We start from the raw sequence: 27548 nt of genomic DNA, 5'->3' as shown, positions 1-27548 counted from the left end.
AGTGAGCCACGGGCCGGCCCAGTGGAGCAGAAATTCTAACCCAGAAAGTCTGATTCCAAAGTATTAGTTTGGATTTTTTTTGTAATAAGACCAAAATGTCATTATTATTAATAATGAAAGTTTAAAGAAACATAACTTTAAGGTAACAATGACTTTAGATAATATTCGTCCATTCAGAAGTAGAGGAAAAAAGATAATGAAATAGAAAAGAAAAAAAAATCTTTAGAAACAGAAACACCATAATAGAAACATGGCAATTAAGACCATAAACATGAAAACATTTCCCTATGGAAAAGAAAAAAAAAAAAAAGACTTTCAGATTCAGTTTTTTTTTCTTTTTTTAAAAAAATCCTGCTTGGGAGCGCGGTGGTGCTCCCACCGAGGGTTCGGATCCCACATACAGACCAGTTCCCGCTCACTGGCTGAGCGCGGTGTGGGTGCAACACTGAGGGTTGCGATCTGTTGCCGGACACGAAAAAAGACAAAAAGGAAAAAAAAAAAAATCCAACAACATGCCACTTATTACACATATCAAAGGACCTAGAAATATTAAACATAAATGAATGGGCAAGGATCTACCAGGCAAAAAGGATCTACCACTCCGCAACCAAAGTGGACACATTAAAAGGGAAGTCAGATCTCATTAATTCTTTAGCTCTTCATTGTTCAAAGTAGAAGACAAAGCCCTCACAAGGCCCCCCGGGATATGCCAAGTTCTCCCCACCCCCCACCCTGTCCTGCCAGACCTAATCCTCTGCCACTCTCTCCTTCCTTGATCCAGCTTTAGCTGTACAAACCACCTACCTGCTCCTCCAACTTTCCAGGCATGCTCCTGGCCCGGGCCCTTTGTGCCTGCTCTTCTTTCCCCAGATATTCACACTGCTCACTCCCTTGCCTCCTTTAGGTCTTTGCCATATGTCACCTTTTCAGGGAGCCCTCTTTTGACTATTCTACAGAATCCAAATACCACCACCCTCTTGCAATTCCTATCCCCATCTCTTGTTTACTTCTCTCTGTAGCATTTATCAGCCTCAAACATGGTATGGCTTACTATTTATTTCTGTTCACTTAAGATTTTTAAAAAATTTTTCTCCAAAGGGCTGGCCCGTGGCTCACTTGGGAGAGCGTCAACACCAAATCAAGGGTTAAGATCCCCTTACCGGTCATCTTTAAAAAAAAAAAAAAAAAGTTTTTTCTCCAGCTAGAAAGAAAACTTCATGAAACCAAGCATTCTTTTCTGTTTTGCTCACTAGGGTCTCCTCAGCACAAGAGGTGCTCGCTATGTATATTAAATGAATAAATGAATGAATGAATGCCAGCAGCAAGGTAAAATTATAGGAAAAAAGCATTAACCACAACAAAGATAACTTTATGTCAATGCCTTGAAGAGTTATATGGCTAATAATATTGTCACATACATATAAGGCAGAAACCATTAGAAATGAAAAAAAGTTTTTAAAACAATTTTACTGGGAAAACCTTAATAAGCACTATACATTTAGCTCAAGCAGACAAAAAGAAAACATGAAGGCATAAAATATTTGTACCTTACAATAAGATGGAATTAACATTAAAATGTATACCCTACAAACAGGAAATATAATCTTTTTATTGAAATGTCCACAGAACATTTGGCAACATTTAAAGAGCAGAGTAAGGCAAAAGAAGAAACATAAATTAGCAAAATGTTCAACTTAAATTCAAAGGCGATCACAAAATAAACCTACAGAAAAGGAAAAAGCAAACACAGGATTGATACACAAATCCCAGAACTAATTCTTTGAAATAAATAAATGAAACAGACCTCTGAATAATCAAGGGAAAGGAAAGAGACAGCTTAAATGAAATTAGAAACAAAGAAAAGGCTTTGACAACAGATACAAAGCCAGTGGCAAAGAGGCAGACGAGGGGCCTGGGGCTGGCACCCACATCTGGGAGCGTTCACAGCTTCTTCTGTGTTTCCGCCACATGGTCTTCAATCACAACACTACAGAATAGCTGGAGAAGCCCACCCCTTCCAGAGGGGGAAACTGAGTCTCGGAAAGAGTGTGTGACTTACCCACGATCACATAGTGTTAAAAGAATCCCAGGGGCAAGAATCCAAATGTCTAAAATTTGGTACATTTAGATCTAAGACAACATGATAGATGTCTTGGCCCTAAATCTAAAGAGAACTTTTATCCGCAAAATCTGAAGAAGGCTGTTATTATGCAAAAATTCCCTCCAAACTATTACTTTAGCCACTTCTAAACTCTCCTAAGCGGGGCGGGCAGGGGGTACTGTAATCAACCTGAAGAATGGTGTAATGCCTGCTGAGAAGGCTGTAGCACAGAGAGGTGAAGTGACTTGCCTGAGGTCACAAAGCATTCCTCCAGTTAGGAGAGCCAAGGTCAAAACCCAGCTGTCTACCCCCAGCCTCGGCCTATTCCTGCATTAGGAGGCAGGACGGGATTTGATTATGCTCAGGCTCTGGCACCATTAGAGACCTGGATCCGAACCCCAGCGCCCTCACTTATGAGCTGTGTACTCCTAACACGTTGCTTAAATACTCTGATCGCTGGGAATGATGCTCTACCTAGAACAGGTAGGAGAATTAAACGATGATCTAAGTGTAAGTGCAGTAATATTTTTGGGCTTACTCCTGATACACTGTCCCTCATTGTTAAGCCATCTTCTCCTCCCTGCTCCCTGCTTCAGCAGAGTAGACAGGACAGATGCCAGCCCAAGAAGAAGGATGTGGGTCATGTGGGAGAAAGCCCTTCCCTCTGGGGCCTGGAGAACCACAGGAGGGAGAAGGGAGAGGAGGCTGGGGAGAGGTGGGTTACATGGGGTGGAAGCAGAGGGCCTTTGCCCCCTCCTCCATTGGAGCCCTGGTTAGAGACCTACCCACGTGGAGGGCGGTATCAGCACAGCAGCAGCAGGGTGGGGTGGGGAGTGGGGAAGCTGGGGACTCTAAGGCCGCACTCCAGGCTCTCCCTGAAGGAGACTCCAAATGTGCTAGGAGGGATGGGGTCTAGCAGTGGCCGGGGGTGGAGGGGACACAAAGAGGGCACTGTGTGGTGGGATCTCACTATAGGAGGCAACAGGCGCTAGGACCTGGGACTCCAGCATGAAACCAGAATGATGCCTCAGAGCTAGGTGGTGCCAGCGGTCTCTATGGTTCAGGGACCAAGCAGGATCTGCCACTCTGCAGCAGTAAAACCCAGAAGGTACCACATGTGGGTACCTTCTCCTCAGCCACCGTGAGGGCACAAAAATGCGTGGAAAGTCTGAGTCCATTGTAGAAAATAAAGCAGCGATATTTCTTCTGCATATCTCATCAGTGCTGTGTAATCGTGTGACAGGGAGACACCTGGAAATGTTATGCCCAGTGCCTGGCATCTAAGAGTCATAAGTGGTAGCTATTCTTCTTCTTCTTCTTCTTCTTCTTATTATTATTATTATTATTACGTTCTCTCTTGTCTCACTTATACCCCCTGGGTATTATGCGTTCTTTCTCTTTAACCTCCTTACTTGACTTGAAGAGAAGCAGCACCCCATCTGTGGGTGAATGATGTTGGGACCAGCAAAATCATATCATCCATATGCTAGAAAAAATATCCAAAATTTGGCAAAAAAACAAAAAAGATGACTGTGTGACCTTTGAATGTCATGCTAGAGCTTTTCTAATTAGGTATCTTCTTTCTCCCAGTAGTATTACTGTTTAACTTATTATTCACAAGTAAGCCGGGCCCAGATGGCCTTCCTCGTCTGCAAAGATATGTTAACTTTGAGAAAACTGAGGTGAGGTAATTCTTTCCTCAGTCTAGTAGATAAGATAACCCCAAAGGTTGTGGTTCTATTGCACTGTTTATCAGCCAGTTTTATATTTAACTTAGCAAAGTTATTCAGCATTCCTTTCTGTACTGACTGCACAAATACCAGTTCCTCAAACCTTCTGTGGAATCAGCCATGCATCCTGCTGGTTTCCTCATTAGTGAGCTACGGAAAACTTTGAAAAAATGCTCATTATTTTATGAAAATTATGTTAACCATTTGTGAAGTGTGCCTCAACACATTTTTTTTTTTTTCTTTTTGGTGCTGCTCCTAGCTCCTATCTCTGCATATCTCATCCTGTCACTGACTTATTTGTGTGAATTCTTGTTCAAGGTTTATCTCCCCACCCCCACCACTGCCATAAGCTAAGCTCCCCGAGGGCATGTCTGGCTTATACCTTGATGTCTCTCTAGTGACTAGAACCTGTAGACACCTAATATGTACCTGAGTTAAAGCCTAAGATAAGAATAGAGTCAAGACAAGGAACTGTAAGGAGAGCCGTGGAAGGAAGTGTGGTCCTGGCAATACATTCTCCTTCTTGCTGAGGCAGTTTGATTTTTATTTTCTTCACGTGTAACTGAAAAAGTCCTCAACGAGACAGTTCCGAAATGAGACAATTAATCTTAAAGAAATAACAGCAGCCCTGATCACCGCCTCTCCCAAAGTGATAGTGCCACGCTGGACCATTTCTTCTGATTCCTTTACTCAGACAACTGAAACAGGGCTAAGGGGGCTTACCCAACCTCTCTGTTGGTAATATCACATGAGGATTTTTTTTTTTTTTTTTTTTTTTTTTTTTGCCATACTAGGGAACAAAGCAAAAACTCCAGAAAAAGGGAACCACTGTATCTCACCATGACAACAACTCCTCGGTATCTTTGTGGCCAGTCAAATCACATAACTTTGTGAAGTGGGGCAGATGTAATAAAATAGGGAGTTGTAAGGACAGTAACAAATAGAAAACCCATGTTCTGTCTAAAGGAAGCATTAACTATTCACCTGTTCTCAATTGTTGCCTTCTAGCTCCAGATTTTTAAAATACAGGCAACTATTTTTTTTAAAGTACAAGAACCAAATAAAACATATCTCTGAGGCAGATCTAATCTACCAGCCATCATTTTGGGACTCTTCTTTAGTATTTCACTTTTAGGGGTCAAAGGAAAGCATATTTGATTCCACGTTTGATGGACCAAGCTGCACTGTAGCTTTCAAAGCAAAATCTTTCTTACCAGCCATCGACACCAGCTTTCTGCAGTTCAGAAATGCCAAATGACAAAGACCCCATGAAGTCATTCCTGCTGGTCAGATCCCAATCCCAAATTTCTACTGACAGTCTTCTGTCTTTGTCCGATTCTTTCAGCTGACTGCAAAGAGAAAAAAGAGAAGTCAGTGGAGATTGTAGCGATTTCTCAAGCAGATGAAATGTACAAGAGGACAAGACCCGGAGGTAGAAATTTTTAAAGATTACAAGCTGCTATGAGAAACATATTCAGTTTCCATCCTAGGCTAGCTCCCCAGGGAGTGAGAGCTTTTCCTGTTTGACAGCCTGTGGTTTAAATAGGCAGGGGACCGAGGCCGACTCCGACAGGAACAATTCTAACTACTTTTGCCATCTTATGTCTTAATAGGGTTCACGGTGTTCAGGAAATCCTCCTGACAGGAACATAAGAAATACAGAACTGGGCGTGTCTGTGTGTATAGTTGCACATATGTGGGTTAAGGATGGGACAGAAAATGTATGGGAAAAAAAGCCTTGTTGGGGTCTCTCTGGGGAAGTTGTCTGTTCTGAGCATGCCCTTGACTGAGGCTGAGATGGCCCCCAGGTTTGCCCTGAGAGAGGGAAAAGGAGATGGGGTGACCGCAATGGACCAAGCTTTTAGCCTGTGGTTACAGGCATGGCCTCTGACGTCAGATTGCCTGGAGCTGAAATCGACTCCACTCCATATTTGCTATGGGACTTTGGGCACATTCTTTGTCCCACTGGTAAAATGAGAATGAAATGAACCAATTAAGTTAGAACACTTAACATAGTGCTTGTCGCACGTGGTATATGCTCAATAAATATTGGCTATTATTATTAACACCTATTGGTCCTGATGCATCAAAAAAGGGATCCCCAGATTTTAAGAGCCCTGGCCAAGGAAGACCCTCAAGGGAGGCGGTGAGGATCTCCCAACAGGTAGCAGGCCCAGCATCCTTAAACTCAGCCTTAGAGAGATTGTCACCACATCCTATGGTTATGTCACTGTTTGCTGAGACCTGTAGCTTCTCCTACAACTTGCCTTCGCCTAGCAATGCATCCCACTATTTCGTATCCCACCCACTCCCCCACATCACAGGCATGCTCAACTCCATTAAGAAAATAGGTTTCAATGTTTACTTGGCTCATAATACAAAAATGCAGATGGCAGAAAAGGGAGGGAAGGAAAGAAACAGGTAAGAGAGGAACCACTGATCTCGAGGGGCCATAACCCAACCTCCGCCACCCTGCTGTGCTGCACTCATTGTGACTTACAATCTAAACGTCTCGTTCCACTCGGGGTTGAGGGAGCACTTGATGGTTTTAGTCTTCTGCTTGCTCTCGCTTTTGGGATCAGGAATCAATTTCAGTTTTACGTAGGGATCCGACAAGCCATTGGGGTCCATAGGTACAAGGTTTTTAGCATCTCTTACTAAAAAAGGAAAAGCAGTTTCAGCATATCAGTGTCCCAAATGTTTAAGCACCAACCAGTGACAGCTGTAGAACCTGCAGAAGGGTCCTTGGCATTGCATGCATTTGCTGGGAAGATAAGATGTACATTTCTGACTCTCAGACTATACTTCCCACCCACCCCTAAGATTAACTGTAAAATTTCTAAGCTGGCTTTTCACAAAGTCCACAGGAAAGACTATCTCCTTTCGTTTAACACAATTTTTTCAAGGCTTACCACATTATAGCATGTACCAGTACTTCATTCCTTTTTATGGCTGAATAATACTCCATTGTATAGATATATGTGTTTTGCTTATCCATTCATCGTTTGATCAACATTTGAATTGTTTCCATTTTTTGGCTATTGTAAATAGTGCTGCTAATAAACGTTTATGTGCCCAGACACAAAAGGTCATATACCGTATAATTCCATTTATATAAAACATCTAGAACAGGTAAATCCAGAGGGACAAAAAGCAACCTAGTAGTTTTTAGGAGCAGAGGGTAAGGGAAGAGGGGGAATTATTGCTCCATGATTACAGGTTTCCTTTAGGAGTGATGAAAAAAAATTTCTTGGGACTAGATAGAGATGGTGGTTGTACCCCACTATAAATGTACTAAATGCCACTGATTGTACACTTTAAAATGGTTAACGGATACCTTTATGTTAGGTGAAATTTACCTTAATTCGAAAAGAACAAACAAAAAGAGAAAGAAAGAGCTGTCCTTTAAATCAAAGTGTGCCTATCATCCATGTATCACCCCTTTACCAGCACCTGCACAGCCCGTGGAAAGAAGGCTGGAAAAATATTGGCAGCATTACAGCTACTTGCTCCACCCTCAATCAAGAACCCCCAGTAAAGGAGGCTGTAAGAACACTTCAAGAAGGAAAGGAAGCAGGGATCAGACTGAAGATGCTGCTGGCCATATAAAGGATAAGGTGGAATAAAACATCAGCCTGGAGAAACAGGAAGAAGTTAATTAGCAGTCAGTTCAAAAGCCAGTAATGTAGGTAAGCAAGGGAAAGAAACCAGAAAGAAAATAAGAATTGTATAGATCTTCAGGTTTCAATGCCAACCATCTTACATGTGACAGAAAAATCCAAGGTAATAATGAAATGCAAATTGAATCAAACTATCTACTAGAAAGCATTGTGTAATGACTTCTACCAGGAATGCAAAGATGGTTCAACCTCGGGAAATCTACTATTAATACATTCATCGTATTTATAGGTCAAAGGAGAAAACCATGAGATCACTGCAGTTAATCGAGAAATAGCAGGGAATTTTCTTAACAGGATAATGGCTATCTGAAATAATAGTGCCACAGGTCATGATAAATGCAATCCCACTAAAGATAGGAATAGGACAAAGATACCCATTGCCACAGCCATTATTCAACACTTTTTATAAGTGTCCCACAAGTGCATAAGACAATAAACACAGGAGCTCTACAGGTTCAAGATGACAAGAAAAACAGATTAGAAGAAAGAATGTTGGAAAGCAGGGGGCAAAGCACCCCCTGACTTCCTGAAACCCCCACTTCCTCTCAATCAGTCATCTCCTCCTATGCTCACACCCTGAAATTACACCACTTTCTCCAACTCAGTGACATGCACCCCACCATTTTATGCCACTTCCTAATTTTTCCATTTCATTAAATCTATTACTCCACTGCACCAAGTCTTCCCCCACTGACCAGTCCACTATCCCCAATACATTCTCTCTCTCTCCCCATTCCCTCTGGCCTTTACTCCACTCACCCCGGCTTAGATGTCATAGTGCATTGTAACTGCTCCCTTGAAAACACCCTCAACTCCCTTGTCCCTTTCTTTCCATTTCACTCATATGACAAAAACCCCAGCCATGGTTAAATTCAAATATCTGTCCTTTGTTTTCCTACACCCAAGCAGCTGACCATTGCTAAAAAAATAAGTAAATAAGACTGACTTGCCTAAAATCATACAGCTAGTAAGGGGAAGGAACTGAATAAATGACATGAGAAAAGAACTGGATGAGCTACCAGGATGTGATTTATAACTTATTCTGCACTGACATTTTCCTGCACGCCAGCAATATGCCACTTTCTTCCATTTATCCACAGGTTGAATTCATCCTCCACCTCAGCTTGCAAGTTGCATCTCATTCTTATACTCAAAGCAAGAATTTTTCCCCTTTGGACTGGATTCAGTTAAGTTCAACAAGCAGGTCTCTACTATGTGCTAAACATTTTGCTAAACAGTGAGGATGCAGGGGATAACATAACATGTTGATCCTGTCTCCAAGGAGTATATAAAAACTAATTTATTAAAAGCAGAGTTGACTTTTAATGAGACAGTAGCCAAGCTATATTGTATTGTGGATATAGGGCTCCACGATACCAAGGTTTGCATCTTACCTAGCAGTAATTTCATGTATTTGAACCTCAGTTTCTTGATCAATCAAATGAATTGTTATAAGAGTAAAACTGGATAAAGAATATAAACATGTAGCACAGAACCTGAAACCTAGAAAATACTCAACAAATGTTAACCATATTGCTGTGATTTCATTATTATTCATATTCAGTGCCCTCTTTCTGTCCATTTTTATTACGAAGACTTAACCACTTCCAAATGAACCAATATCAAATGGAATCACTTGTTTTTTTCTTGAGAACAATGCACCTGACCTCTCCATTTGAACCCTTCCAGAGGAGTGCTTCTTAAACCTGAGCATGCATAAGAATCACTTGGAGGGCTTGTGAGACACAGATTCCTGGGACTCACCCCTACAGATACATTGTGATACAGTAAGTCTGGAGTGAGACCTGTTTCTTTGCTTTTCTAACAAGTTCCTGTGTGATGCTGATGCGCCAGTCCACAGGACACACATTAAATTATGTTGTTCCAGAGCATGGTAATTTCTTAAGACACCCGCGCATTTTCCCCATAGAATATCATCTCCAATTGTTACTTTCTCTTCTCTCTTAAGCCTCCCAAGAAAAATAGCGTGTGCCAGTTTCCAGGCTGGGATCTTGGAATTCCACAATTATCATATAGTGAGCTGCCTAAAAACGTGTTCTGAGACACTCTGAAGTGCCAGAAATTTGTCTGTCTGCTTGACTGGGAACACATATGCAAGTGGAGACAATTTTTCTTTCTTCTCTCTGGTAAGGCCACTTCCCCACCCCTGTCTTATGAACTGACACCACAAGGATCATCACTGGGAAAAAGTCTCTTATATCAAGTTTAGGACTTCACAGTTCTTTCAGAGTGCTCTTTGCATGACAAGAGTGTGTTGTATTCTAAAGCTGTCAATCTCGAGACCAGTGGTTTAAGAATGACCTTTCCCTGGGCATATGCTTTCCGCACCCCCTGAATCAAACATTTCTGATTGAGGCATGACTCTACCTCTCCCCTCGCTCTTATAAGTCCTTTCTTCTACTTCTGTCCCTTTGAGTCTATCCTCTACCAAAGGGGACAAAAAATCAGTGGAAAGGAACGGAATGGAATTGATTCCATGACTGCTGGCATTCCCATCTCCAAGAGCTTTGGCTGCTAAAACCATTGTGTCATGAGCAGTTGACAGTAGCTGCAGGCTAAGATCCAAAGGCCTGTCCCTCCTGAAGCTTTTCAAAATCATGTCATGTTTCCCAGCAGCAAGAGAGCCACATACGTACAGAGGAAGCAAATCTCTCTAGATCACACTTGGCGAGACCGACTTTGATTTTTCTTGATAAATGTTTCTTTACTATCTTTGTTGAAATCCAGCCAGCCCAGATGGTACAAAATGCTCCACACAAAGCAGAAATAGCAACATTCCCCCCTGGTGGAATTTTGCTAAAGGTACAGAAGAGTGTCTTGGTGCAGAGAACAGTGCTCGCCTTAGCTGTGGAGCTGGGGGAGGTGGTGGGAGTAAGGTCTGGCTCTTTCCATCAAAGGGTCTTCAGAGCAAGTGAGACTGCTGAATTCTGGTGAAAGTTACCGAAGACAGCGCTGAATCCATAAAAAGATACATGAGTGTTAACTGTTTTCCTAAGAATTGTTCTTCACCAAGAACTTTCCAAATTTTTTTCTTCCCAAGAAGGTACAATTACGTTGGAAAACTCTGAATAATTGTGCTGCTTTAACGCCTCAATCCCACTTTGTGGAGAATCTCTTTATAAAATCCTTTTGAAGGAACTCTTCTCAACATCATAAGTCCTCCCTTTGTCCTTACTATGTGTCCGCAGAACAATAATGTAAAACAACATGCTAACATTCAGTTTGAGGATGTTTGCAATAACAAAAGTAGGAAATAACCTGAGTGCTCATCAACAGAAGAAGGAGTAAATAATCTATGCCTCTTTGTTTAAGAAAAAGATATGAAGACATTAGTGGCTCCATTAACAAAATCTGGATCTGCACTATTAGATAATAGCATTGGGTCAATGTCACATTCCCTCATTTGGATAATTGCCCCATGCATACATAAGAGAATGTCTTTGTTCTTGGGAAACACACATTGAAGTATTTAGGGGTATATGGGAACCATGACCCCAATTTACTCTCAGGTGTCTCAGAAAAAAATATGCACATATAAAAAAAATATTTAATAGAGAGAATGGTAAACCAAATGGGGCAAAATGTAAACAATTAGCAAATCAGGTAAAGGGCATACAGAAAGTCCTTGGACTATTCTTGCCACTTTTCTGTAATTCTGAGATATGGCAAAATTTTAAAGTTAAAAAAAAAAGACCCTCCAAATCTTCAAAAGAAAAGTATAATAAAATACATTTCCTACAAGGTCATATATGAATGTAAATATGTGGAAAACAGTCTGGTAGGTAAACCAAGAATTGATTTAAAATAACAGTCACATTTGAGGATGGTTTGGGGGTTGTGGGCAAAAGGACCTTAGCTTTATCTGTCACATTCTAAATTTCCTACAATGAGAATGCGTTCTTGTATTAATTGTGTAATTGTGTTATCAAAACTTAATTTAAAAAATTCAGTTGTGCATGGACAGCCTCCAAGAATCCATTGTCCTGACCGTTAGGGTCCCCATTCTGTTCCCCGCAAAGACTTTATAAAGCAACTAGATTTGCAGAGTGGTGCTTGTAAACTTATGGTTTGAATCATAGAACCCAGAAAATGAGCTTCATGGTGAATACAGAGATCCAAGCTGATGCCATTGAGATCAGTTGGACACCCTCAGCACATACCCTAGGATCAGACAAATGCGTGACAGACTTCAGAGCCATCAACCCATTTCTGCTATCCTGCCCTGCCCCTCTTTCTATTAGAGTCGCCTCCTGGTGGCTGACAGTCTGCCTGGTTAACTCCAACACCCTGCTGACAAATGCGTGACAGACTTCAGAGCCATCAACCCATTTCTGCTATCCTGCCCTGCCCCTCTCTTTCTATTAGAGTCGCCTCCTGGTGGCTGACAGTCTGCCTGGTTAACTCCAACACCCTGCCATGCCTTCTTAAGTTGGAAGCGTCTTTTTAAACCTTTGCTCTACAATCTAGATTTGTGTCCCCGATTTCTGTTTACTTATTACTTCTAACCCTTGGGGTTTCTAACCCCAAGGTCTCTGATGCTGTGGCTTCTGTGAGACCTATAGTCCCTCAGAATCCACTTCCCAGTCCCCTTAACTGGCCATCCCATACAGCCTCCCCTAACGGGCTCTGATTACAAAGCAAGCAAACATGGGATCTTTGGGCAGCCCACAACCAGCATCCAAGTTATCCTGAGCTCGTCATGTCCCCAAAGGCACCTAGAACAGCTGGCTTCCCATCACTGCTGGCAGAGGTACAGTTATCATACATCTAATTATCTGTGTTGAGACAGGTTTCCAGCTGGGACCGTCATGGTGTCTGTCGAGAAGAGAGCCTGTCAAGCCACAGCAAGGGAGAGGATGGTGGGCAGCTAGTGCAGGTGGATCAGGAATGAAATTAGCAATGGCTGGACTTGGGAGTCAGACAGACACAGGTTTGAATCCCACCTCTGCCTTAACTCTCACTAAATGGGTGATCTTAGTGAAAAGACTTCTCTGAGTCTCAGTTTCCCTGCCTCCAAAATGCTGATAAAACTACAGAATACTCAAATGGGCTGTCGGGAAATAGCTAGAATGACCACGCATCCCAGTTTGCCCAGGACAGCCTCACAGTTTACCTCTGTTGTCCTTTCACTCTCAAGAGTCCAAGTTTTAAAAATAAATTACATGATTGCCCTAATTATAGAGGATTATAGTTAAAGTAGAATGTAAAGCACACACAGAGGCTTGACAAATGTTGATTTCCTTTCTCCTCTGAGATAATGTAGACCAAATTATATAAGGATCAAAATAAATTTCAGGGCTCAACGAGTATCCCTCCAATGTGATTTTCATACAAATGAATCTTGGAGGAGGTAGTATGAGAATGATAAATGACCTGAAGCTGAATGTGATAAATCTACTGATTCTCATTACTAGAACCTTCTCTCCATTCCAATGCAGCCACTTGGAGTTTCACCTGAAATGACATCTCCTCTGAACTCCCCAATAATCTTTTGTCCTTTTATTTCTCTGCTCCCTTTCACCATTTTTTTTGACCTCATCAAATTCTCTCCAGAGTCCATCAGTGCACTGCTGTGGCTTTACTTCTCTCCAAACTCTGTTCATATTGAAGAGCCTTTCAATCACTTCTGAGCAGGGCTTACTTTAAATGTCTTTACCTTCTTGTCTCTTCAACAACACCCTCTCTGTGTACCTCCAACCATCAGTGATGCTTCCCTAGGGAGCGTCCCTAGGGGAAAACCACGACACATGGTGCTGGATGCCACTACACACTCCTGGTCTCCAGCCACAGCTTGACCCTCCACACTGATTGTCAACCCTATTGGGTGTCCCTTGTCAACTCTCTTTCCCATTTCCTACAGAAGCAACTTCAGGATTTCAATTCTTAAGGCTCCCATCCGATTCCTACTTTCATCTTGCTCAGCTGATGATCTTGTGTACTATATGGTTTTGTCATTAATTTCTAGTTCTATTATCTTTTCATCATGGGCTGAGCAATTTCTGGGGGCAATTTAATAAGGTTTCCCTCACAAGCTAATATGTCACCAATTTTGTGGATACTGGAAAAGAATGTAATTCTCTTACTGAAGTGTTTAGGGGTCAAAATAGAGGTATTTGACATTCACTTTAGTTACATTATTTAAGTTACCCATATCCATATCTTTTTTACCTGTTTTACCTGCTAAAGACTGACAAAGTATGTTTTTAAAACCATTCTGTTATGGTATTTCTACGAATTTCTCCTTTTATTTCCAGTAGTTTTTGCTTTATGTATTTTAATCACAGGTTCATGACTACTTTATATTCTTAGATTTTACCTCTCATAATTAAAAGATTCTTTTTATGCCATTTATTATTTGCTTCTCTTGAACTCTACTTTGAATACTGGTGCTTTTCCATTTGCTCTGTTCTTTGCTCCAGGAATATCTGACATCCACTTGCCCACGGATAAATTCTGTTTGTCCTCTACATCTATCATTTTTTTCATGATCATATTCATTTCTTTGTCCCTTTCTTCTGCCATTTGGGAGCACTACTCAAGCTTGTTTTCATATTACTTATTACACTTTCAGTAGTAGGCATTCCTCTAATTGCTGTTTCTGTGCACTTTATTGTTTTAAATTACATTTTAGTGTCATAACACAACATCCTTCTTGCTTACGCCTCCCTCTTAGCCAGCTCCATTTGCAGCTTAGACTATTACCTTATCTCCCCTGCCCCACATGTGTGTGTACACATGTGTGTGGGTGCATGTATGTGCCTCTAACCTGTGCATTTTCTTTTTTTTCTTTTTTTTTTTTTGAGGTTTTAGTGTTTGATAAGGAAACATTTCCTTATTACCTTATCTCCCCTGCCCCACATGTGTGTGTACACATGTGTGTGGGTGCATGTATGTGCCTCTAAGTAAACATTTCCTTTTTTTTTTTTTCCGTTAAATTTTTATTTTGTCAATATATACTGTATATGATTATTATGGCCCATCACCGACCCGTGGCTCACTTGGGAGAGTGTGGTGCTGATAACCTGTGCATTTTCTGCCTATAGCATTTATTTTATTTTTTTTAGTTAGCATGCAGCAATATTGACTTTTTATTTTGGTGTCCAGTCCTGTGAATTTTAACACATGTAGATTCATGTAATCAACACAATCAGGATGGAGACAGTCCCATCACCCCAGAAAAATTCCTCATGTTTCTTCTCTGTCGTCACATCCTTTAGTTTTATTTTTCAAGGATGGGATGCAAATGGAATCACACACTATGAAACCTTCTGGTATTGGCTTCTCTCATTCAGAATAATGCCTTTGAGAGTCATCCTAGGGCCGGCCCCGTGGCGCACTCAGGAGAGTGCGGTGCTGGGAGCACAGCGGCGCTCCCGCCGTGGGTTTGGATCCTATATGGGGATGGCCGGTGCACTCACTGGCTGAGCACGGTGCGGACAGCACCAAGCCAAGGGTTGCAATCCCCTTACCAGTCACACACACAAAAAAAGAGTCATCCTAGTCGTGTGTGTATGAATAGTTAATTCCTTTTTGTTGCTGAGTAGTATTCCGTTGTATTGATGTGCCACAGCTCGTTTATCCACTCACCTGTAGACAGACATTTGAGTGTTCCCCAATCTTTGGTGATTACAAACAGAGCTGTTATATATACTCATAGGTTTTCATTTACCTAAGGTAAATACATAGGAGTGGGATCTTGGAATCATATGGTAAGTGTATGTTTAACTTAATAAGAAACCACCAAACTGTTTTCCAGAGCAGCTGTACCATTTTGCATTCCCACCAGTGATGAATGAGAGCTCCCCTGTTCTGCATCCTTGCCAGCATATTATATTGACAGTATTTATTATTACTATTATTATCATCATCATTATTATTTCAGCCATTCTAACAGGTGTGTAATGGTATCTCATTGTAGTTTTAATTTGCATTTTCCTAATTTCTAATGATATTGAACATCTTTTCATGAATGTATTTGCCATCCTTAAATCATCTTTGGTGAAGTGTTTGTTCAAGTTTTCAGCCTATGTTTTTAGTGGGTCGTTTATTTGTACACTAATGAGCCTGAGCATTCTTTACTAATGAGTCTGAGAAGTCCTTTGTTGGATATGTGATTTACAAATATTTTTTTCCAGTTTCTAATTTGTCTTTTCATTCTATAACAGTGTCTTTTGCAGAACAAAAGTTTTTAAATTTTAATGAAGTCCAATTTATCATTTTTTTTCTTATGAGTCATGTTTTTAGTGTCATGCCTAAGATCTCTTTGTCTAACTCCAGGTCATAAAAATTTTCCCCTGTGTCTTCTAAAATTTTATAACTTTATATTTTACATTGAGATCTATGACTCATTTTGAGTTAATTCTTGTACAAGATGTGAGGTGGAGGTCAAGGTTCATTTTGTTTGCATATGGATGTCCAATTATCCCAACATCATTTGCTGAACAACTATCCTTTTTCCATTTCATTGTTTTTGTACTTTTGTCAAAAATCAATAGGCCATTTTTGTGTGGGTCTATTTCTGGACTCTCTATTCTGTTCCACTGTTTATGTATCTATCCCTTCACCAACACCACATTCCTCGACTACTGAAGCTTTACGTAGTAGGTCTTAAGATAACTTTATTTTTTATCTTAAAAAATTGTTTTGGGGGCCGGCCCAGTGGTGCACTGGATAGTGCGCCGCTTGGGAAGCGCGGCGGCGCTCTCGCCCGAGGGTTTGGATCCCACATACAGACCGGTTCCCGCTCACTGGCTGAGCGAGGCGCGGGAGCAACACCGAGGGTTGCAATCCCGTTGCCGGTCCCTGGTCCGGTACGGGGGCAACACTGAGGGTTGCGATCCGTTGCCGGACACGGAAAAAGACAAAAAAAAAAAAAATTGTTTTGGTCATTCTAGTTTCTTTGCCTTTCCAATATAAATTTTAGAATCACCTTGTCCACATCAACAAAAAAATTCTACTGGGATTTTGACTGAAATTTGACTGTGCATATACATCAATCTGTAAGAACTGGCATCTTTACTAGCTGAGTAATCCAATCCATGAACATTCTTTGATTTCTTTCAGTGTTTTGTAATCTTCAGCAAATAGATTTTAGACATGTATTGTTAGACTTATACATAAATATTTAATTTGTTTTGGAGATAACATAAATGATATTTTTAAAAAATTCTGCTTTCAATTGTTCATTGTTAATGTACAGAAATTCAATTGATTTTTGTGCATTGACCTTGTATCCTACAACCTAGCTAAACTCACATATTAGTTCTAGGAATTTTTTGGTAGATTCCTGTGGATTTTCTACATAAGACAATGACATTTTGTGTACACTGGGACAGTTTTATTTTTTCCTTTCCAGTCTGCCTTTTATTTATTTTACTGTCTTATTGCACTGGCTAGTATAACGTTAAATAGGAGTGGTGAGGGTGGGCATTCTTGTTTTGTTCTGTAGCTGAGGGGAAAAGCACACAGTCTTTCACCATTAAGTATGTTGTAGGTTTTTTGGCAGAAGTCCTTTATTAGATCAAGGAAATTCTTTTCTACTTCTGGTGTGCAGGAACTTTCATCAGGAATGGATATTGAATTTTGTCAAAAACTTTTTCTGCACCGATCGATGTGTTCATTGACTTATTTTTCTTTAGATTACTAATATGGTGGATTACATTGATTGATTTTTGATTACTGAACCAGCCTTGCATTTTCAGAATAAAGTTCACTTGGTTGGGGTATATTATTCTTTTTATATATCACTGAGTTTGATTTGCTAATATTTTGCTGAAGATTTTTGTACTTATGTTCATAAAAGATATTTAATTGTAGTTTTCTTGTACTGTTTTTGTCTGGTTTGGGTATCAGGGTAATAATGCTAGCTTCATAAAATAAGTTGGGAAGTGTTCCCTTCTCCTCTATTTTTTAGAAAAATTAGTGTTATTTATTCTTTTAGTGTTTGGTAAAACTCACCAACATAGATTTCATTTTAAGCACTTCTTTATCTGGATCCCACAAAGTTTGAGTTGTATTCTCATTATTTTTTTAGTTCAAAATATTTTCTAAGTCCCCTTGAGACTTCCTCTTTGAACCAAACTATGGATTATTTAAAAGTTTGCTTTTTTTTTTTTTTTTTTTTGTCCTTTTTGAGACCGGCCGCACCGTGCTCAGCCAGTGAGCACTGTGAGCGCACCGGTCATCCCTATATAGGATCCGAACCCGCGGTGGGAGAGCTGCTGCACTCCCAGCGCCGCACTCTCTCGAGTGCGCCATGGGCTTGGACCTAAAAGTTTGTTTTTTAATTTCCATATTTTCCCAGGGGCTCTACCCCCATGATTTGAACTTTCCTAAATACTGACACCTCCCACCCACACCTCTTTACTGAGCTCTGGAATGGTATGTACAACTGTCTACTGCACACCTTATACTGGATGTCCCATAAGTACACCAAATTCAACACGCCCAGCAACAATGTTCATTACCTCTCTGCCCTCGCCCACCAGCATGCCTGCTTCCTCTCTTTCAAGGCCAGTCTTAGTGATTGCTCTACAATCCACCCAACTATCCAGGTGAGAATCCGGAAATCACCCTGGTCTCCTCTCCTTGGTGCAATCTATGACTATGTCCTGTTCATTCGACCTCTTTATCATTTTGTGTACCTGAGTCCTTCTCATTATCCATACTGCTGCCGACTTAACAATAGTAACTGTCACAGGGTTATTGTGATTACTAAGTTGTATTTGAAGCCTGGTATTGTGCCTGGTGGGTGATGACTGATTGGTAAACAACAGCCACTCACATGGTTGTTGCTTGGGCACTCAAGTTTCCTCTCCAGGTGAAATTAAGATCCTCCTAGTTGGCTTCTTGACTCTAATCTTACTCTATCGAGCTCTTCCTCTATACCTCCACCAAAGTGACCTTTCAGAAACTCAAATCTGGTCACATGCTCTCTAAACAAAAACCTTTTGTAGTTTTAGAAAATCTTTTAATAATATTGTTCACTATAAAACTAGGTCAAAGGAGAAAAACTATATAATTATCTCCAAAAACATGACACAAAGGCAACAGACAAAATTAAATAACCATTCCTTCTTTTAACACTTGGGAAAATAGGAAGAGATGAATGCTTTTCTTGACAATTAATATATCAACACCCTTCATCACATTTACTGGTAAAACTCTAGAGGCATATCTATTAAGGCCACAATCAAATTAAGAATGCCCACCACGAACACTATAATTTAACAACATTCTGGAAGTACCAACCAATGCAATTACATAATAGAAAAGCATAAGAGCTTTAGATGTTGGAAAAGAAGATGCAAAATTAGCTAGTATTTTCTGAACCGTGTCTTAGAGAAATTCCTCAAAGTTTCTGGCATGTGATTGACACCATTTTCCTGGTTTGTAGCTCTGATCAATTTTTTCCAATTTTAATCTTTTAGTCATTTCAGTGGGAATTTGGAAGAAGACGTTAAATGTATGGTCTTGGTTGAGCAAAAATTACTTTTTTATTTAGAAAAAAATATTACTATAAATCTGAGAGAAAAAATTCACCGTGCAATGGGAGGCCAGTCGTGTGCACGCTATTCTCAACAACTGGAATTGGATACAACTTAGATGCCCCAAGATTCAGTCCAGCTGATTCTTTCAAGTTCTGAGTCTTAAACCATGCAACTTCTGTGTTCAGTAACGGGGTTCTCCTTGGAACCAGAAACTTGGGAATCTAGGCAGTTTTATAACCCACTAAACCCAGTTTAGTGCAACTACTTTCTGCAGAGGTTTCCCTGGTCATTCAGAGTCCTGCAGTTTCCAGGACTGCTCTATGCCTACTCCGACTCTACAAAACCCCACAAGTCTGGAGACCCTGCCCCTCTACACAGAGGATATGGGTTAGTCCCCTGTAAAGTATCACAATGCCAGTCTCTTAATACCTGGCACCCCCCAATGGTGTGAGCAATGTCACTGCTGGGGATGTGACATCTGCCACTTTATGCACAGCAGAGCACACAGGGCTTGATGCAGATAGAGGAGGAACTCTTCAGACCAGCTTGGAAAAACAGGAGTAAACCCTCCCCCCATGAACATCTGCTTTCCTCAGGCTGGCCCTGAGGGTCTTTCCTTATGCCTAGGACAGATGGTTTGAGAGTAAGGCATCCAATGAGCTGGCTTTACTTCTTGTTTGGAGACAACCTCATGCCCCAAGTTGAGTGAAAGCAAGAAGGACAGATGAGGCTTACCAACTCCTCGCTCACATCCTCGGGATGGGAACCAGGAAGGAGTGCCCGCAGGGCCCCACCCTCGCATGCCCCAAGTTGAGTGAAAGCAAGAAGGACAGATGAGGCTTACCAACTCCTCGCTCACATTCTCGGGATGGGAACCAGGAAGGAGTGCCCGCAGGGCCCCACCCTCATCTGGGTGCTGAGGGAATGTAGCATGAAGCAGGAGGCAGGTGGTGTTTGGCCCCTCCACTGCAGGGGCTGCTGACATGGCTCTGGGCACTGCTTCACAATGTGATTATTTCTAAAGATGTGACATAAATACTAACGTGGGGTCCCTGAAGCTGCAGAGTCGCTACTTGGCAGCTTAATTTGGACATTCAATCAAAACCGTCCATCGGCGGCTGTGCACAGCCCAAGCAGCAAGGGCCAGAAGCCCCGCAATCTGCTCAGTGAGATCGCTAAGTGATGGGTTTAATTTCCAGAGGCTTGAGACAAAAGCCTCCCCAGCTCTGAGGCAGGCAGGCTTACCTCCCTTCTCTGGAGAAACAGTACATATTTTCTCATTTCTTCAATGAGCTCCCTGCTTTGATAGAAAAGCCCTATCTACATTAACCACATCACTGAATCATGGAATTCAAATGATTTTTTTTTAAAACTGATAGCCATATTCTCACACCGTGTTCCCCAGGCAGCCAGAGGAATGGGCTGTCATTTGAAGATAAGTTTTCTGTTTCTTCTACTGTTGTTCAGGGGCAATGGGGAAAGAAAACATCTGCCAGGAGAAGTCCCAACAGAGGAATGACTTCCCTCTACGTACTGTCAAACATCCTCAATGGCATGGAAGTACTGAAAGAGGGAGAATTTTCCTGCAGGACTCATTTATTCTAAATGGATGGATGGATAGATTGATGGGATGGATGAATGGATGGGTGGATGGATGGATAAACAGATAGATGGATGGGTAAATAGATAAGATGGATGGATGGGTAAATGGATAAATGGGCTGGATGGGTGGATGAGATATATGGATGGATGGATGGATGGATGAATGGACAGATAGATGGATGGGTTGAGTAGACGGATGATTAAAGTGATGGATGGGTCTTAAGTTGCCTGAAGGAAACTGGTATCCTTCTCGCTTTCTATACATTATAATTTTACCAATTTTATCCATATTTCAAGGCCACTGCAGCACCTATGAATCTTCTTCACCTCCCCTCATTCTTTAGCACTATACACTGTACATGCATGCGTGCACACACACACATAGCCTAAGCACCAGCTAACCAGTACCAATGCCCTCCTCAGCACTAGAACAGGGTCCTGCAGACCCCTTGATATGCCCAGCTGTTAACTTTAGTTGCTGGGCTGTGGGAAGGTCCAGAAAGGATCCCAGGAGAGCAGCTGAGACAGTGGGGAGAGCCACCTCAGGAGGGTCTCAGCTATTTGCCAGTTGGTACAGAAGTATTGCTGGACTCTTCTGGAAGAATGTCTAAGTGCACTCGGAAGCTGATGCAAATTCAATGAACATCTATCTATAAAAGGGGTGCACGGGTGAGATAGGGAGAGTTCTAGCACAGCCCCCACCCTATGCATCTGCCTGATATTCCAAACTCAGCTCAGACAGAGGACAGCATGCCCATCAGCGACGCTGGACTCAGGCTCACTGAGAGCAAGCCCTGTGATGTTTCTTTCTGCAGCTCAAACAAGGAGTTGAAGGCACACTTGTGGCAGGCTAAGATGCTGAGGTTTTAAGGCGTTTCTCCCACTTCACACTTCACTGAATTCTGTCACTTGTATCCGGAGGCCCTTCCCCCCAGACCATGCAGCTAGACATGAGTCATCCACTGCCTCAGGGAGAAAGTTGTCATGGTATGACTGAGGAAGAAAGGCAGCAAATTCTTGACTTTTCCATCCAGAAAGCTTCTGTCTCCTTCCTTTCCATCAGACCTCAAAAGCCGAGCTCTGGGATGACAGGGAGAGTAGACAAAGAAACAGAGAATCCCTCTAGTGCTCCATGATTGGTTTCTCTGCTTTTCACGCTCTGAATTAGCTCCACCTTCCACCTCCTTCAGCCAGAAAAGCCAAAATTCCTATGCACATCCCTCCTGAGAGACATCCCCAGAAGTGTCCCCAGACAGCCAATCCTGGAAAGAGGCTGAGTCCAAATCCCAAAAAGGCTTATTAGTTGGAACAGAGAAATAAGACATGCACCATTTTCAGCATGCTCAAAACAACTCCGCTTCCCCTCACAGCATGGACTGAGAAGTGGTTCTCAAAGTGTGGTCCTCAGACCAGCAGCATGGCCATCACCTGGGACTTGTTAGAAATGTGAATTCTCCCCAAGACCCTACCCGGACCTCCTGAATCAAAGATGGAGCCCAGCAATTTGTTAACACATCTTTCAGGTTACCCTGATGCATACTCAGGGAGGAGAACAACTGCTTCTGACCAGTGCTGTCTGATAGAACTTTCTGGAACAATGGATATGTTTGCTGTCCAACAGAGTAGCCACTAGCCACATGGAGCTGTTTAGTACTTGAAAGGTGGCTAATGTGTTGGAAGAACTGAGCTTTTTTCATTTTATTTAATTTTAATTAATTTAAATTTAAATGGCCACTTGTGGCTAGTGGCTGCCACTGTATATGCTGTACAGAGCAGCTTGCGTCAGCCTCCTGACAGATCCTCCCACCCCCCTCACCCTCTCTTCCTTCCAGGTCAGCCTATGAGCTATAGACAGATTAATCTTCCCGGAGCACAGATCTTACCATGTCATTCCTACTCTCAAAACATCCTTTGTGACTCACCATTGCCTACTGATTTTAAGTCCATGTTCTTTTTGTTCTTATTTAGAAAGCCAAAAATTATTTATTCCAAAATATGATAAGAAAAAAAGATTAAATGATAACAGTTAATGGTGACTGAGCTCTTACTATGAGCCAAGCACTGTTCTAAGTGCTGTACACGTATTATCTCATTCAACCCTTATAAGAACCATATGATGGGAGTATTACTGTTGTCCCCATTTTCCTGATGCAGAAACTGAGAGCCTGAATGACTGAGGAGGTTGAATGACTTACCCAAGGCCACACAGCTTGTGATGGTAAAGCAGGATTTGAACCCAGGCTGTCTGGTTCCAAAGACAGCACTCAACCATGACATCCCATGGCCTCAGAAAGCCCACTGGAGTCAGATTTTTCTTTTCCTTCTGAGTGTGCCTCTCATTTAATCTATAACTACAGTCATATGTTCTGTGGCAGCAGCTTCTGGGTCTGTCTCAGACACATTACTCTCTCTTCTGTAGTGAACACACAAAAGCCACCATCAGATGTCTTGGACTCCTTCAGGGAAAGATCAACATATTTATTCCCCAAATATCATCTTTCCATCTCAGAAGGTCTATCGGGCACTTTTTAGGTAAAGTCAGTACATCATTCATCAGGGTGTAAAAAACATGATTGGGGGAAACATATTGAACTTTAGACTAAGACATTTTAAAAATGGTAAAAATGTTTCAGGCAGGTGGGACCCAAGACAGGATGCTGTCTTTAGATTAGGAGAGGCTCTTGCAGCTAAAAGAATTCTAATCCTAACTCCACCACAGGGCTGAGAGCCCAAATGTATAGCAAGCAGTTTGCCCATCAGAATGGACACAGCCAAAGCCCTGGAGGAGACGGGAAGGCTCCCACTGGACAAAACATGAACCTTTTCACTACCAGATCATGTCCGAGGGCTCTTTGAGAAGAGACTGATGAGGTCAGAAAGGCAGTGGGCAACAGGGTATTGATTATTTGCCAACTGGTATAGAAGAATCTTGATGTTTTGACAACTGTCCCTGACCAAGATGATGGAGCACTGTATAGATACTTCTTTACAGCAAAATGTATTTGAGCTTCTGAATAGTTCCATTTTTAAAGAGTCTTAAAAAGAGAGGGTTCAGAAAAGCAGACTGATGGTTGCCGGGGACCACAGGGAGGCAGGAATAGGGTGTAACTGCTTGGTGGGCATGAGGTTTTATTTTGGAGCAATGAAAATGTTTTGAAACTAGACAGAGCTGGTGATTGCACAACATTGTGAATGTACTAAAAGCCACTGAATTGTTCGCTCTTAAACAGTCACCTCTGTGTTATGTGAATTTCACCTCAATAAATAAAAAAGTAAAAAAGAGGGAGAGAGATGGTAAAGCTTGATCCAAATTGCAATCAGCTCATAAGAGAGCAACAAGCTGAATTGGGCACCCTGCCAATGATAATAACACCCTTGCTGAGATCCTGGAGCAGGGCTCAAAGATGCCTACAACCCCTCCAGAATGTGTCCACTGTGATAATTGGCTCCATGAAGCCTTGGCCACAGTTGCTGCAATTCAACGCCCTCTTCTGTCTCGACCATAACTTCTAGGCTTCCCTGCCACTGCCTGCTGACGTGTGTCCCAAACTCCAGTCATACTTGGCTGCTTGTTGCTCCCTGCAAGATCCTACCTCCATAGGAGGAGACAGACAAGAACTAGTGTCCAGGACTGTGTCTCCAGCTACTGCCCAAGAGATATATGTAGAGTGGACAAGCCAGGCAGACCTTTATCCCGAATCGCAAGTAGAACCACTAGCCCTGGTGAGTTGGGCTAGACCAGAGTTCTCAACTCTGGACACACATTAGTATCAGTAGAAGTTGGATAGGATCCTTTTGCTCCCTTTCCCCTAGTCCTGTTTGATTTCATAGAAATTCAGAGAGAGTAGCGTGTCCCATACCAGACACTAGCTCAGGCCCCTCTTATACCATATGAAACTCTGAGAAGTCTGAAGGCAGCGTAAGCCTCAAATAGAAATCCGAGAGAGAATATGTAAGGGTGTGACGTGATGGTGAAGTTAGTAAGCTCCTTCCCCATCTCTGAAAGCCCCACCCAAGCTCTAGCTAATGCTTGTGAACCAATAGAATCATCCAGGTCCTTAGCCCTGACCCCATCCTCAAACCAGCCCTGGAGTGGGGGAGCTCTGAGTGACCCTAGAAGTCAGAGTGTACACTATCCTATGCCCAGAGGGTTCCCTTCTTTGGCTCTTTGAGGAAAGCCCATTCCTCTTTCCAGATCCCTAACGCCACCTCTTCCCCGACGCCTTTCCTGACTTTACCTGCTCCTTCCCAGGATTTGTTCTTTTCTTACATTCAGTAGCATGGAATACATTAGGGATATGTTCATTTGTGGTACTTGTTCTATTACATTTTATAGAGCTCCTGGAGGGAAGGAACTCTGACTTTCTAATATTTCTGGAAGAAGCCTTGGACAGTGGCTAAGAGCTTGGCCCCAAGATCAGACAGACCTGGGCTTGAGTCAAATGATACCTCTTTCTAGCTGTTTAACCTTGGAAAGTTACTTAACCTTTCTGAGCCTTGGTTTCCTCGTTTATAATATGAGAATGGCAATGTGCCACCTCATAGGGTTGTTGAGAGGGTCTAGGAGCTATAATGCATGCTATTATACATATTATAATGACTGCAACCTACTATGCACTGAACAACTCTTAGCCATTATTATTATTCCGTCCAATTAAGTGCCTATGACACTATCTTATATGTATTTTGTAGATGTTCAATAAATGATTAAATGTCATTAAATTCCCTGACTTCCTGCAAGATCAAAAGCTTCAAGGGAGCAGGGTCTGTTTCTTGGTGTCCACTTTCATATTCCTAGTCCCAGGAGTACGATCTCTAGCACATAGTAGGTGGTCAATAAATTTGAGAAATGAACTGATAAATAGATGAATGAGATGGTCACCTGTTCCCGTGCCCAAAAGCCATCACAGAGCTCCCACAACTGCATGGGGTGAGAACCCCTCCTCTGGTTTCCCAGGATACCACGCACTTGTGTCTGATACAGCATTTATAACACTTTATTGTAATTATCGATTTACTTGTCCTATTGACAGTGGTGACTCCACAGCCCAGCACAGCATGACGCACACGCTAAGGAAAGAATGGAGAACCATAAATCACATCACTTTGGGGCTATCCTTTGGGAATGGAGAAGAATCCTAAGGCTTCAAGCCCAGAGGACAGTTACAGGTTTTGTGACTTGTTCTGGCCTCTGATGATGATGATGATGATGATGATGATAACAACATTTATTGAGCACATACTATGTGCCAGGCACTGTTTTAAGCACTTTATCCAAACCATGGTGTTGCTAGACCCTCGTGTCGATGATCTTCATGGCCACACTCTACTGCCTCTCTCTGGGAGGCAGGGATCCAGCCCACTCAGAAACTGCAGTGAACTGACTGATTTGAAAACAGGCTGTTCTGACGCCATCTGCTTCGTTTGCCCCAGGACATGGGGACTGGACCAAATTGTCCTCTAGCATGACACCTCCTGCATTTCAAGTACCTTTATCTGATCTAAAGTCACTTTCTTTACCAGAATAGTTAAATGTGCTGGTGAGGAGCTCAGGCTTTAAAGCCAGAGAACCCAGGTTTTAATATAAGCTCTGCCATTCAGCAGCTGTGTTCCCTAAAAGTTACCTAACTTTTCAGTGACTCAGTCTTCCTTCTAAAAAATGGGGCTAATGGTAAGGATGAGGTCTCATAAGTATGTTGTAATAATCAAATGAACAGAATGTCTGGCTGTAGTAAATATTCCATATATGCTAGGTTTTTATTATTGTCTATTATTCTGTATCAATACCCCTATAATGTTGCAGCAGACTCTTACCCTCAGTATTTTTATTTCCCAGAGTCATCAGGGGTCCCCTTACTAGGATCTGAAAAAAGTGGGCATCTTCATCGATCAATGAAGCTCTCACCATCCCTCTTCTAAAAATATTTATTTTTACCTAATTGCAGATGCAACAGAATCCAAAGCAAATATTGTCTTAGATTCTATTCCAAAATTAAATACATGTTTTAAGTTGTACATTCACCTTCTGGTCTTTATTGATGATAACATTCAATTTTATGTAATTATAAAATTATAAATCTATTTTATATTTTATATTTTCACTTAGCTTCCTGCCACTTGGGGCTATGATGAAGTAGCTCGTAGAAACTCAACACTTCCACTGAGAATGACTATAAAAGCCAGATAAATAAACAAGAAATATTTTTCAAAGAACTGGAATTTTGAAGGAATTGAAATTGAGATGAGTCCAAGATTCTATGTGCCACTTTTTCCTTTAGGGCATAAGCCAATTCTCAGCAGAGGGCAAGGGATGATAATGCCAGGCAGAGGGCAGCTTCTCAGAAGCAGAGAAGCCAGCAGAACTTGAGGCATACTCTTGGGGCTGGGAAAAAGAGCTTCCAAAGAAAGCAGGAATTGAGGGGCCATGATCCTAGAGGGAGAGGAGGAGTGAAGAAGTGGACCCAACACCAGGCTCTGGCTTTTCCCTTGAGGCTTTGCCAATTCAACTTCAGCGACTGAGACACAAAACAGAAGTCAGCTGAAATTTTGTGACAGTCTCCGAGTGCTAGAGAACCAGAAATCGGAGTTCAGAACCAAATAAAGAGGAGGATCCTGGGGTCTTCAGCCTCATAGCTGGAAACCTATAGCAGGCTTCCCATAGGAGTGGGAATGAATCAGAGATAGAACAAGCCTTACAGAGACTGTAAACCAGCCTCAGGTGAGCTCAGTCCCTGCCAGAAGGAGGAAGATAACTTCATACCTCTCTAATTTGGCATAGGAAGTGACTGAAATTCAAACAAAAGTTCGAAACATACCGAGAAATAGGACCAGAAGGAAAAAACGACAATAGAACAGATCCATGGGTGACCCAGATACTGGAATTATCAGACAAGAACATTAAAATAACTGTGATTACAATGTTAAA

The 27548-nt window shown here is 41.9% G+C and overlaps 1 protein-coding gene across 2 annotated transcripts in view; it reads right to left on the bottom strand.

Moving 5' to 3' along the window:
* PRKCB (protein kinase C, beta) overlaps window positions 1-27548 on the bottom strand; it is a 346927-nt gene that overhangs the window by 102977 nt on the left and 216402 nt on the right. For both annotated transcript variants that reach the window (XM_008575361.1, XM_008575360.1), the window contains exons 6-7: window positions 6332-6488; window positions 5046-5180 (exon numbers count right to left, since the gene is read on the bottom strand). In XM_008575361.1, coding sequence (XP_008573583.1) covers window positions 5046-5180; window positions 6332-6488 — 292 coding nt within the window. The remainder of the gene's footprint in view (window positions 1-5045; window positions 5181-6331; window positions 6489-27548) is intronic.

The sequence above is a fragment of the Galeopterus variegatus genome, unplaced genomic scaffold (assembly GCF_000696425.1).
Source record: "Galeopterus variegatus unplaced genomic scaffold, G_variegatus-3.0.2 Scaffold1173, whole genome shotgun sequence".
NCBI lineage: Eukaryota > Metazoa > Chordata > Mammalia > Dermoptera > Cynocephalidae > Galeopterus > Galeopterus variegatus.
The sequence above is the reverse complement of the archived record's forward strand: the minus strand, read 5'-3'. Positions and strand labels throughout refer to the sequence as shown.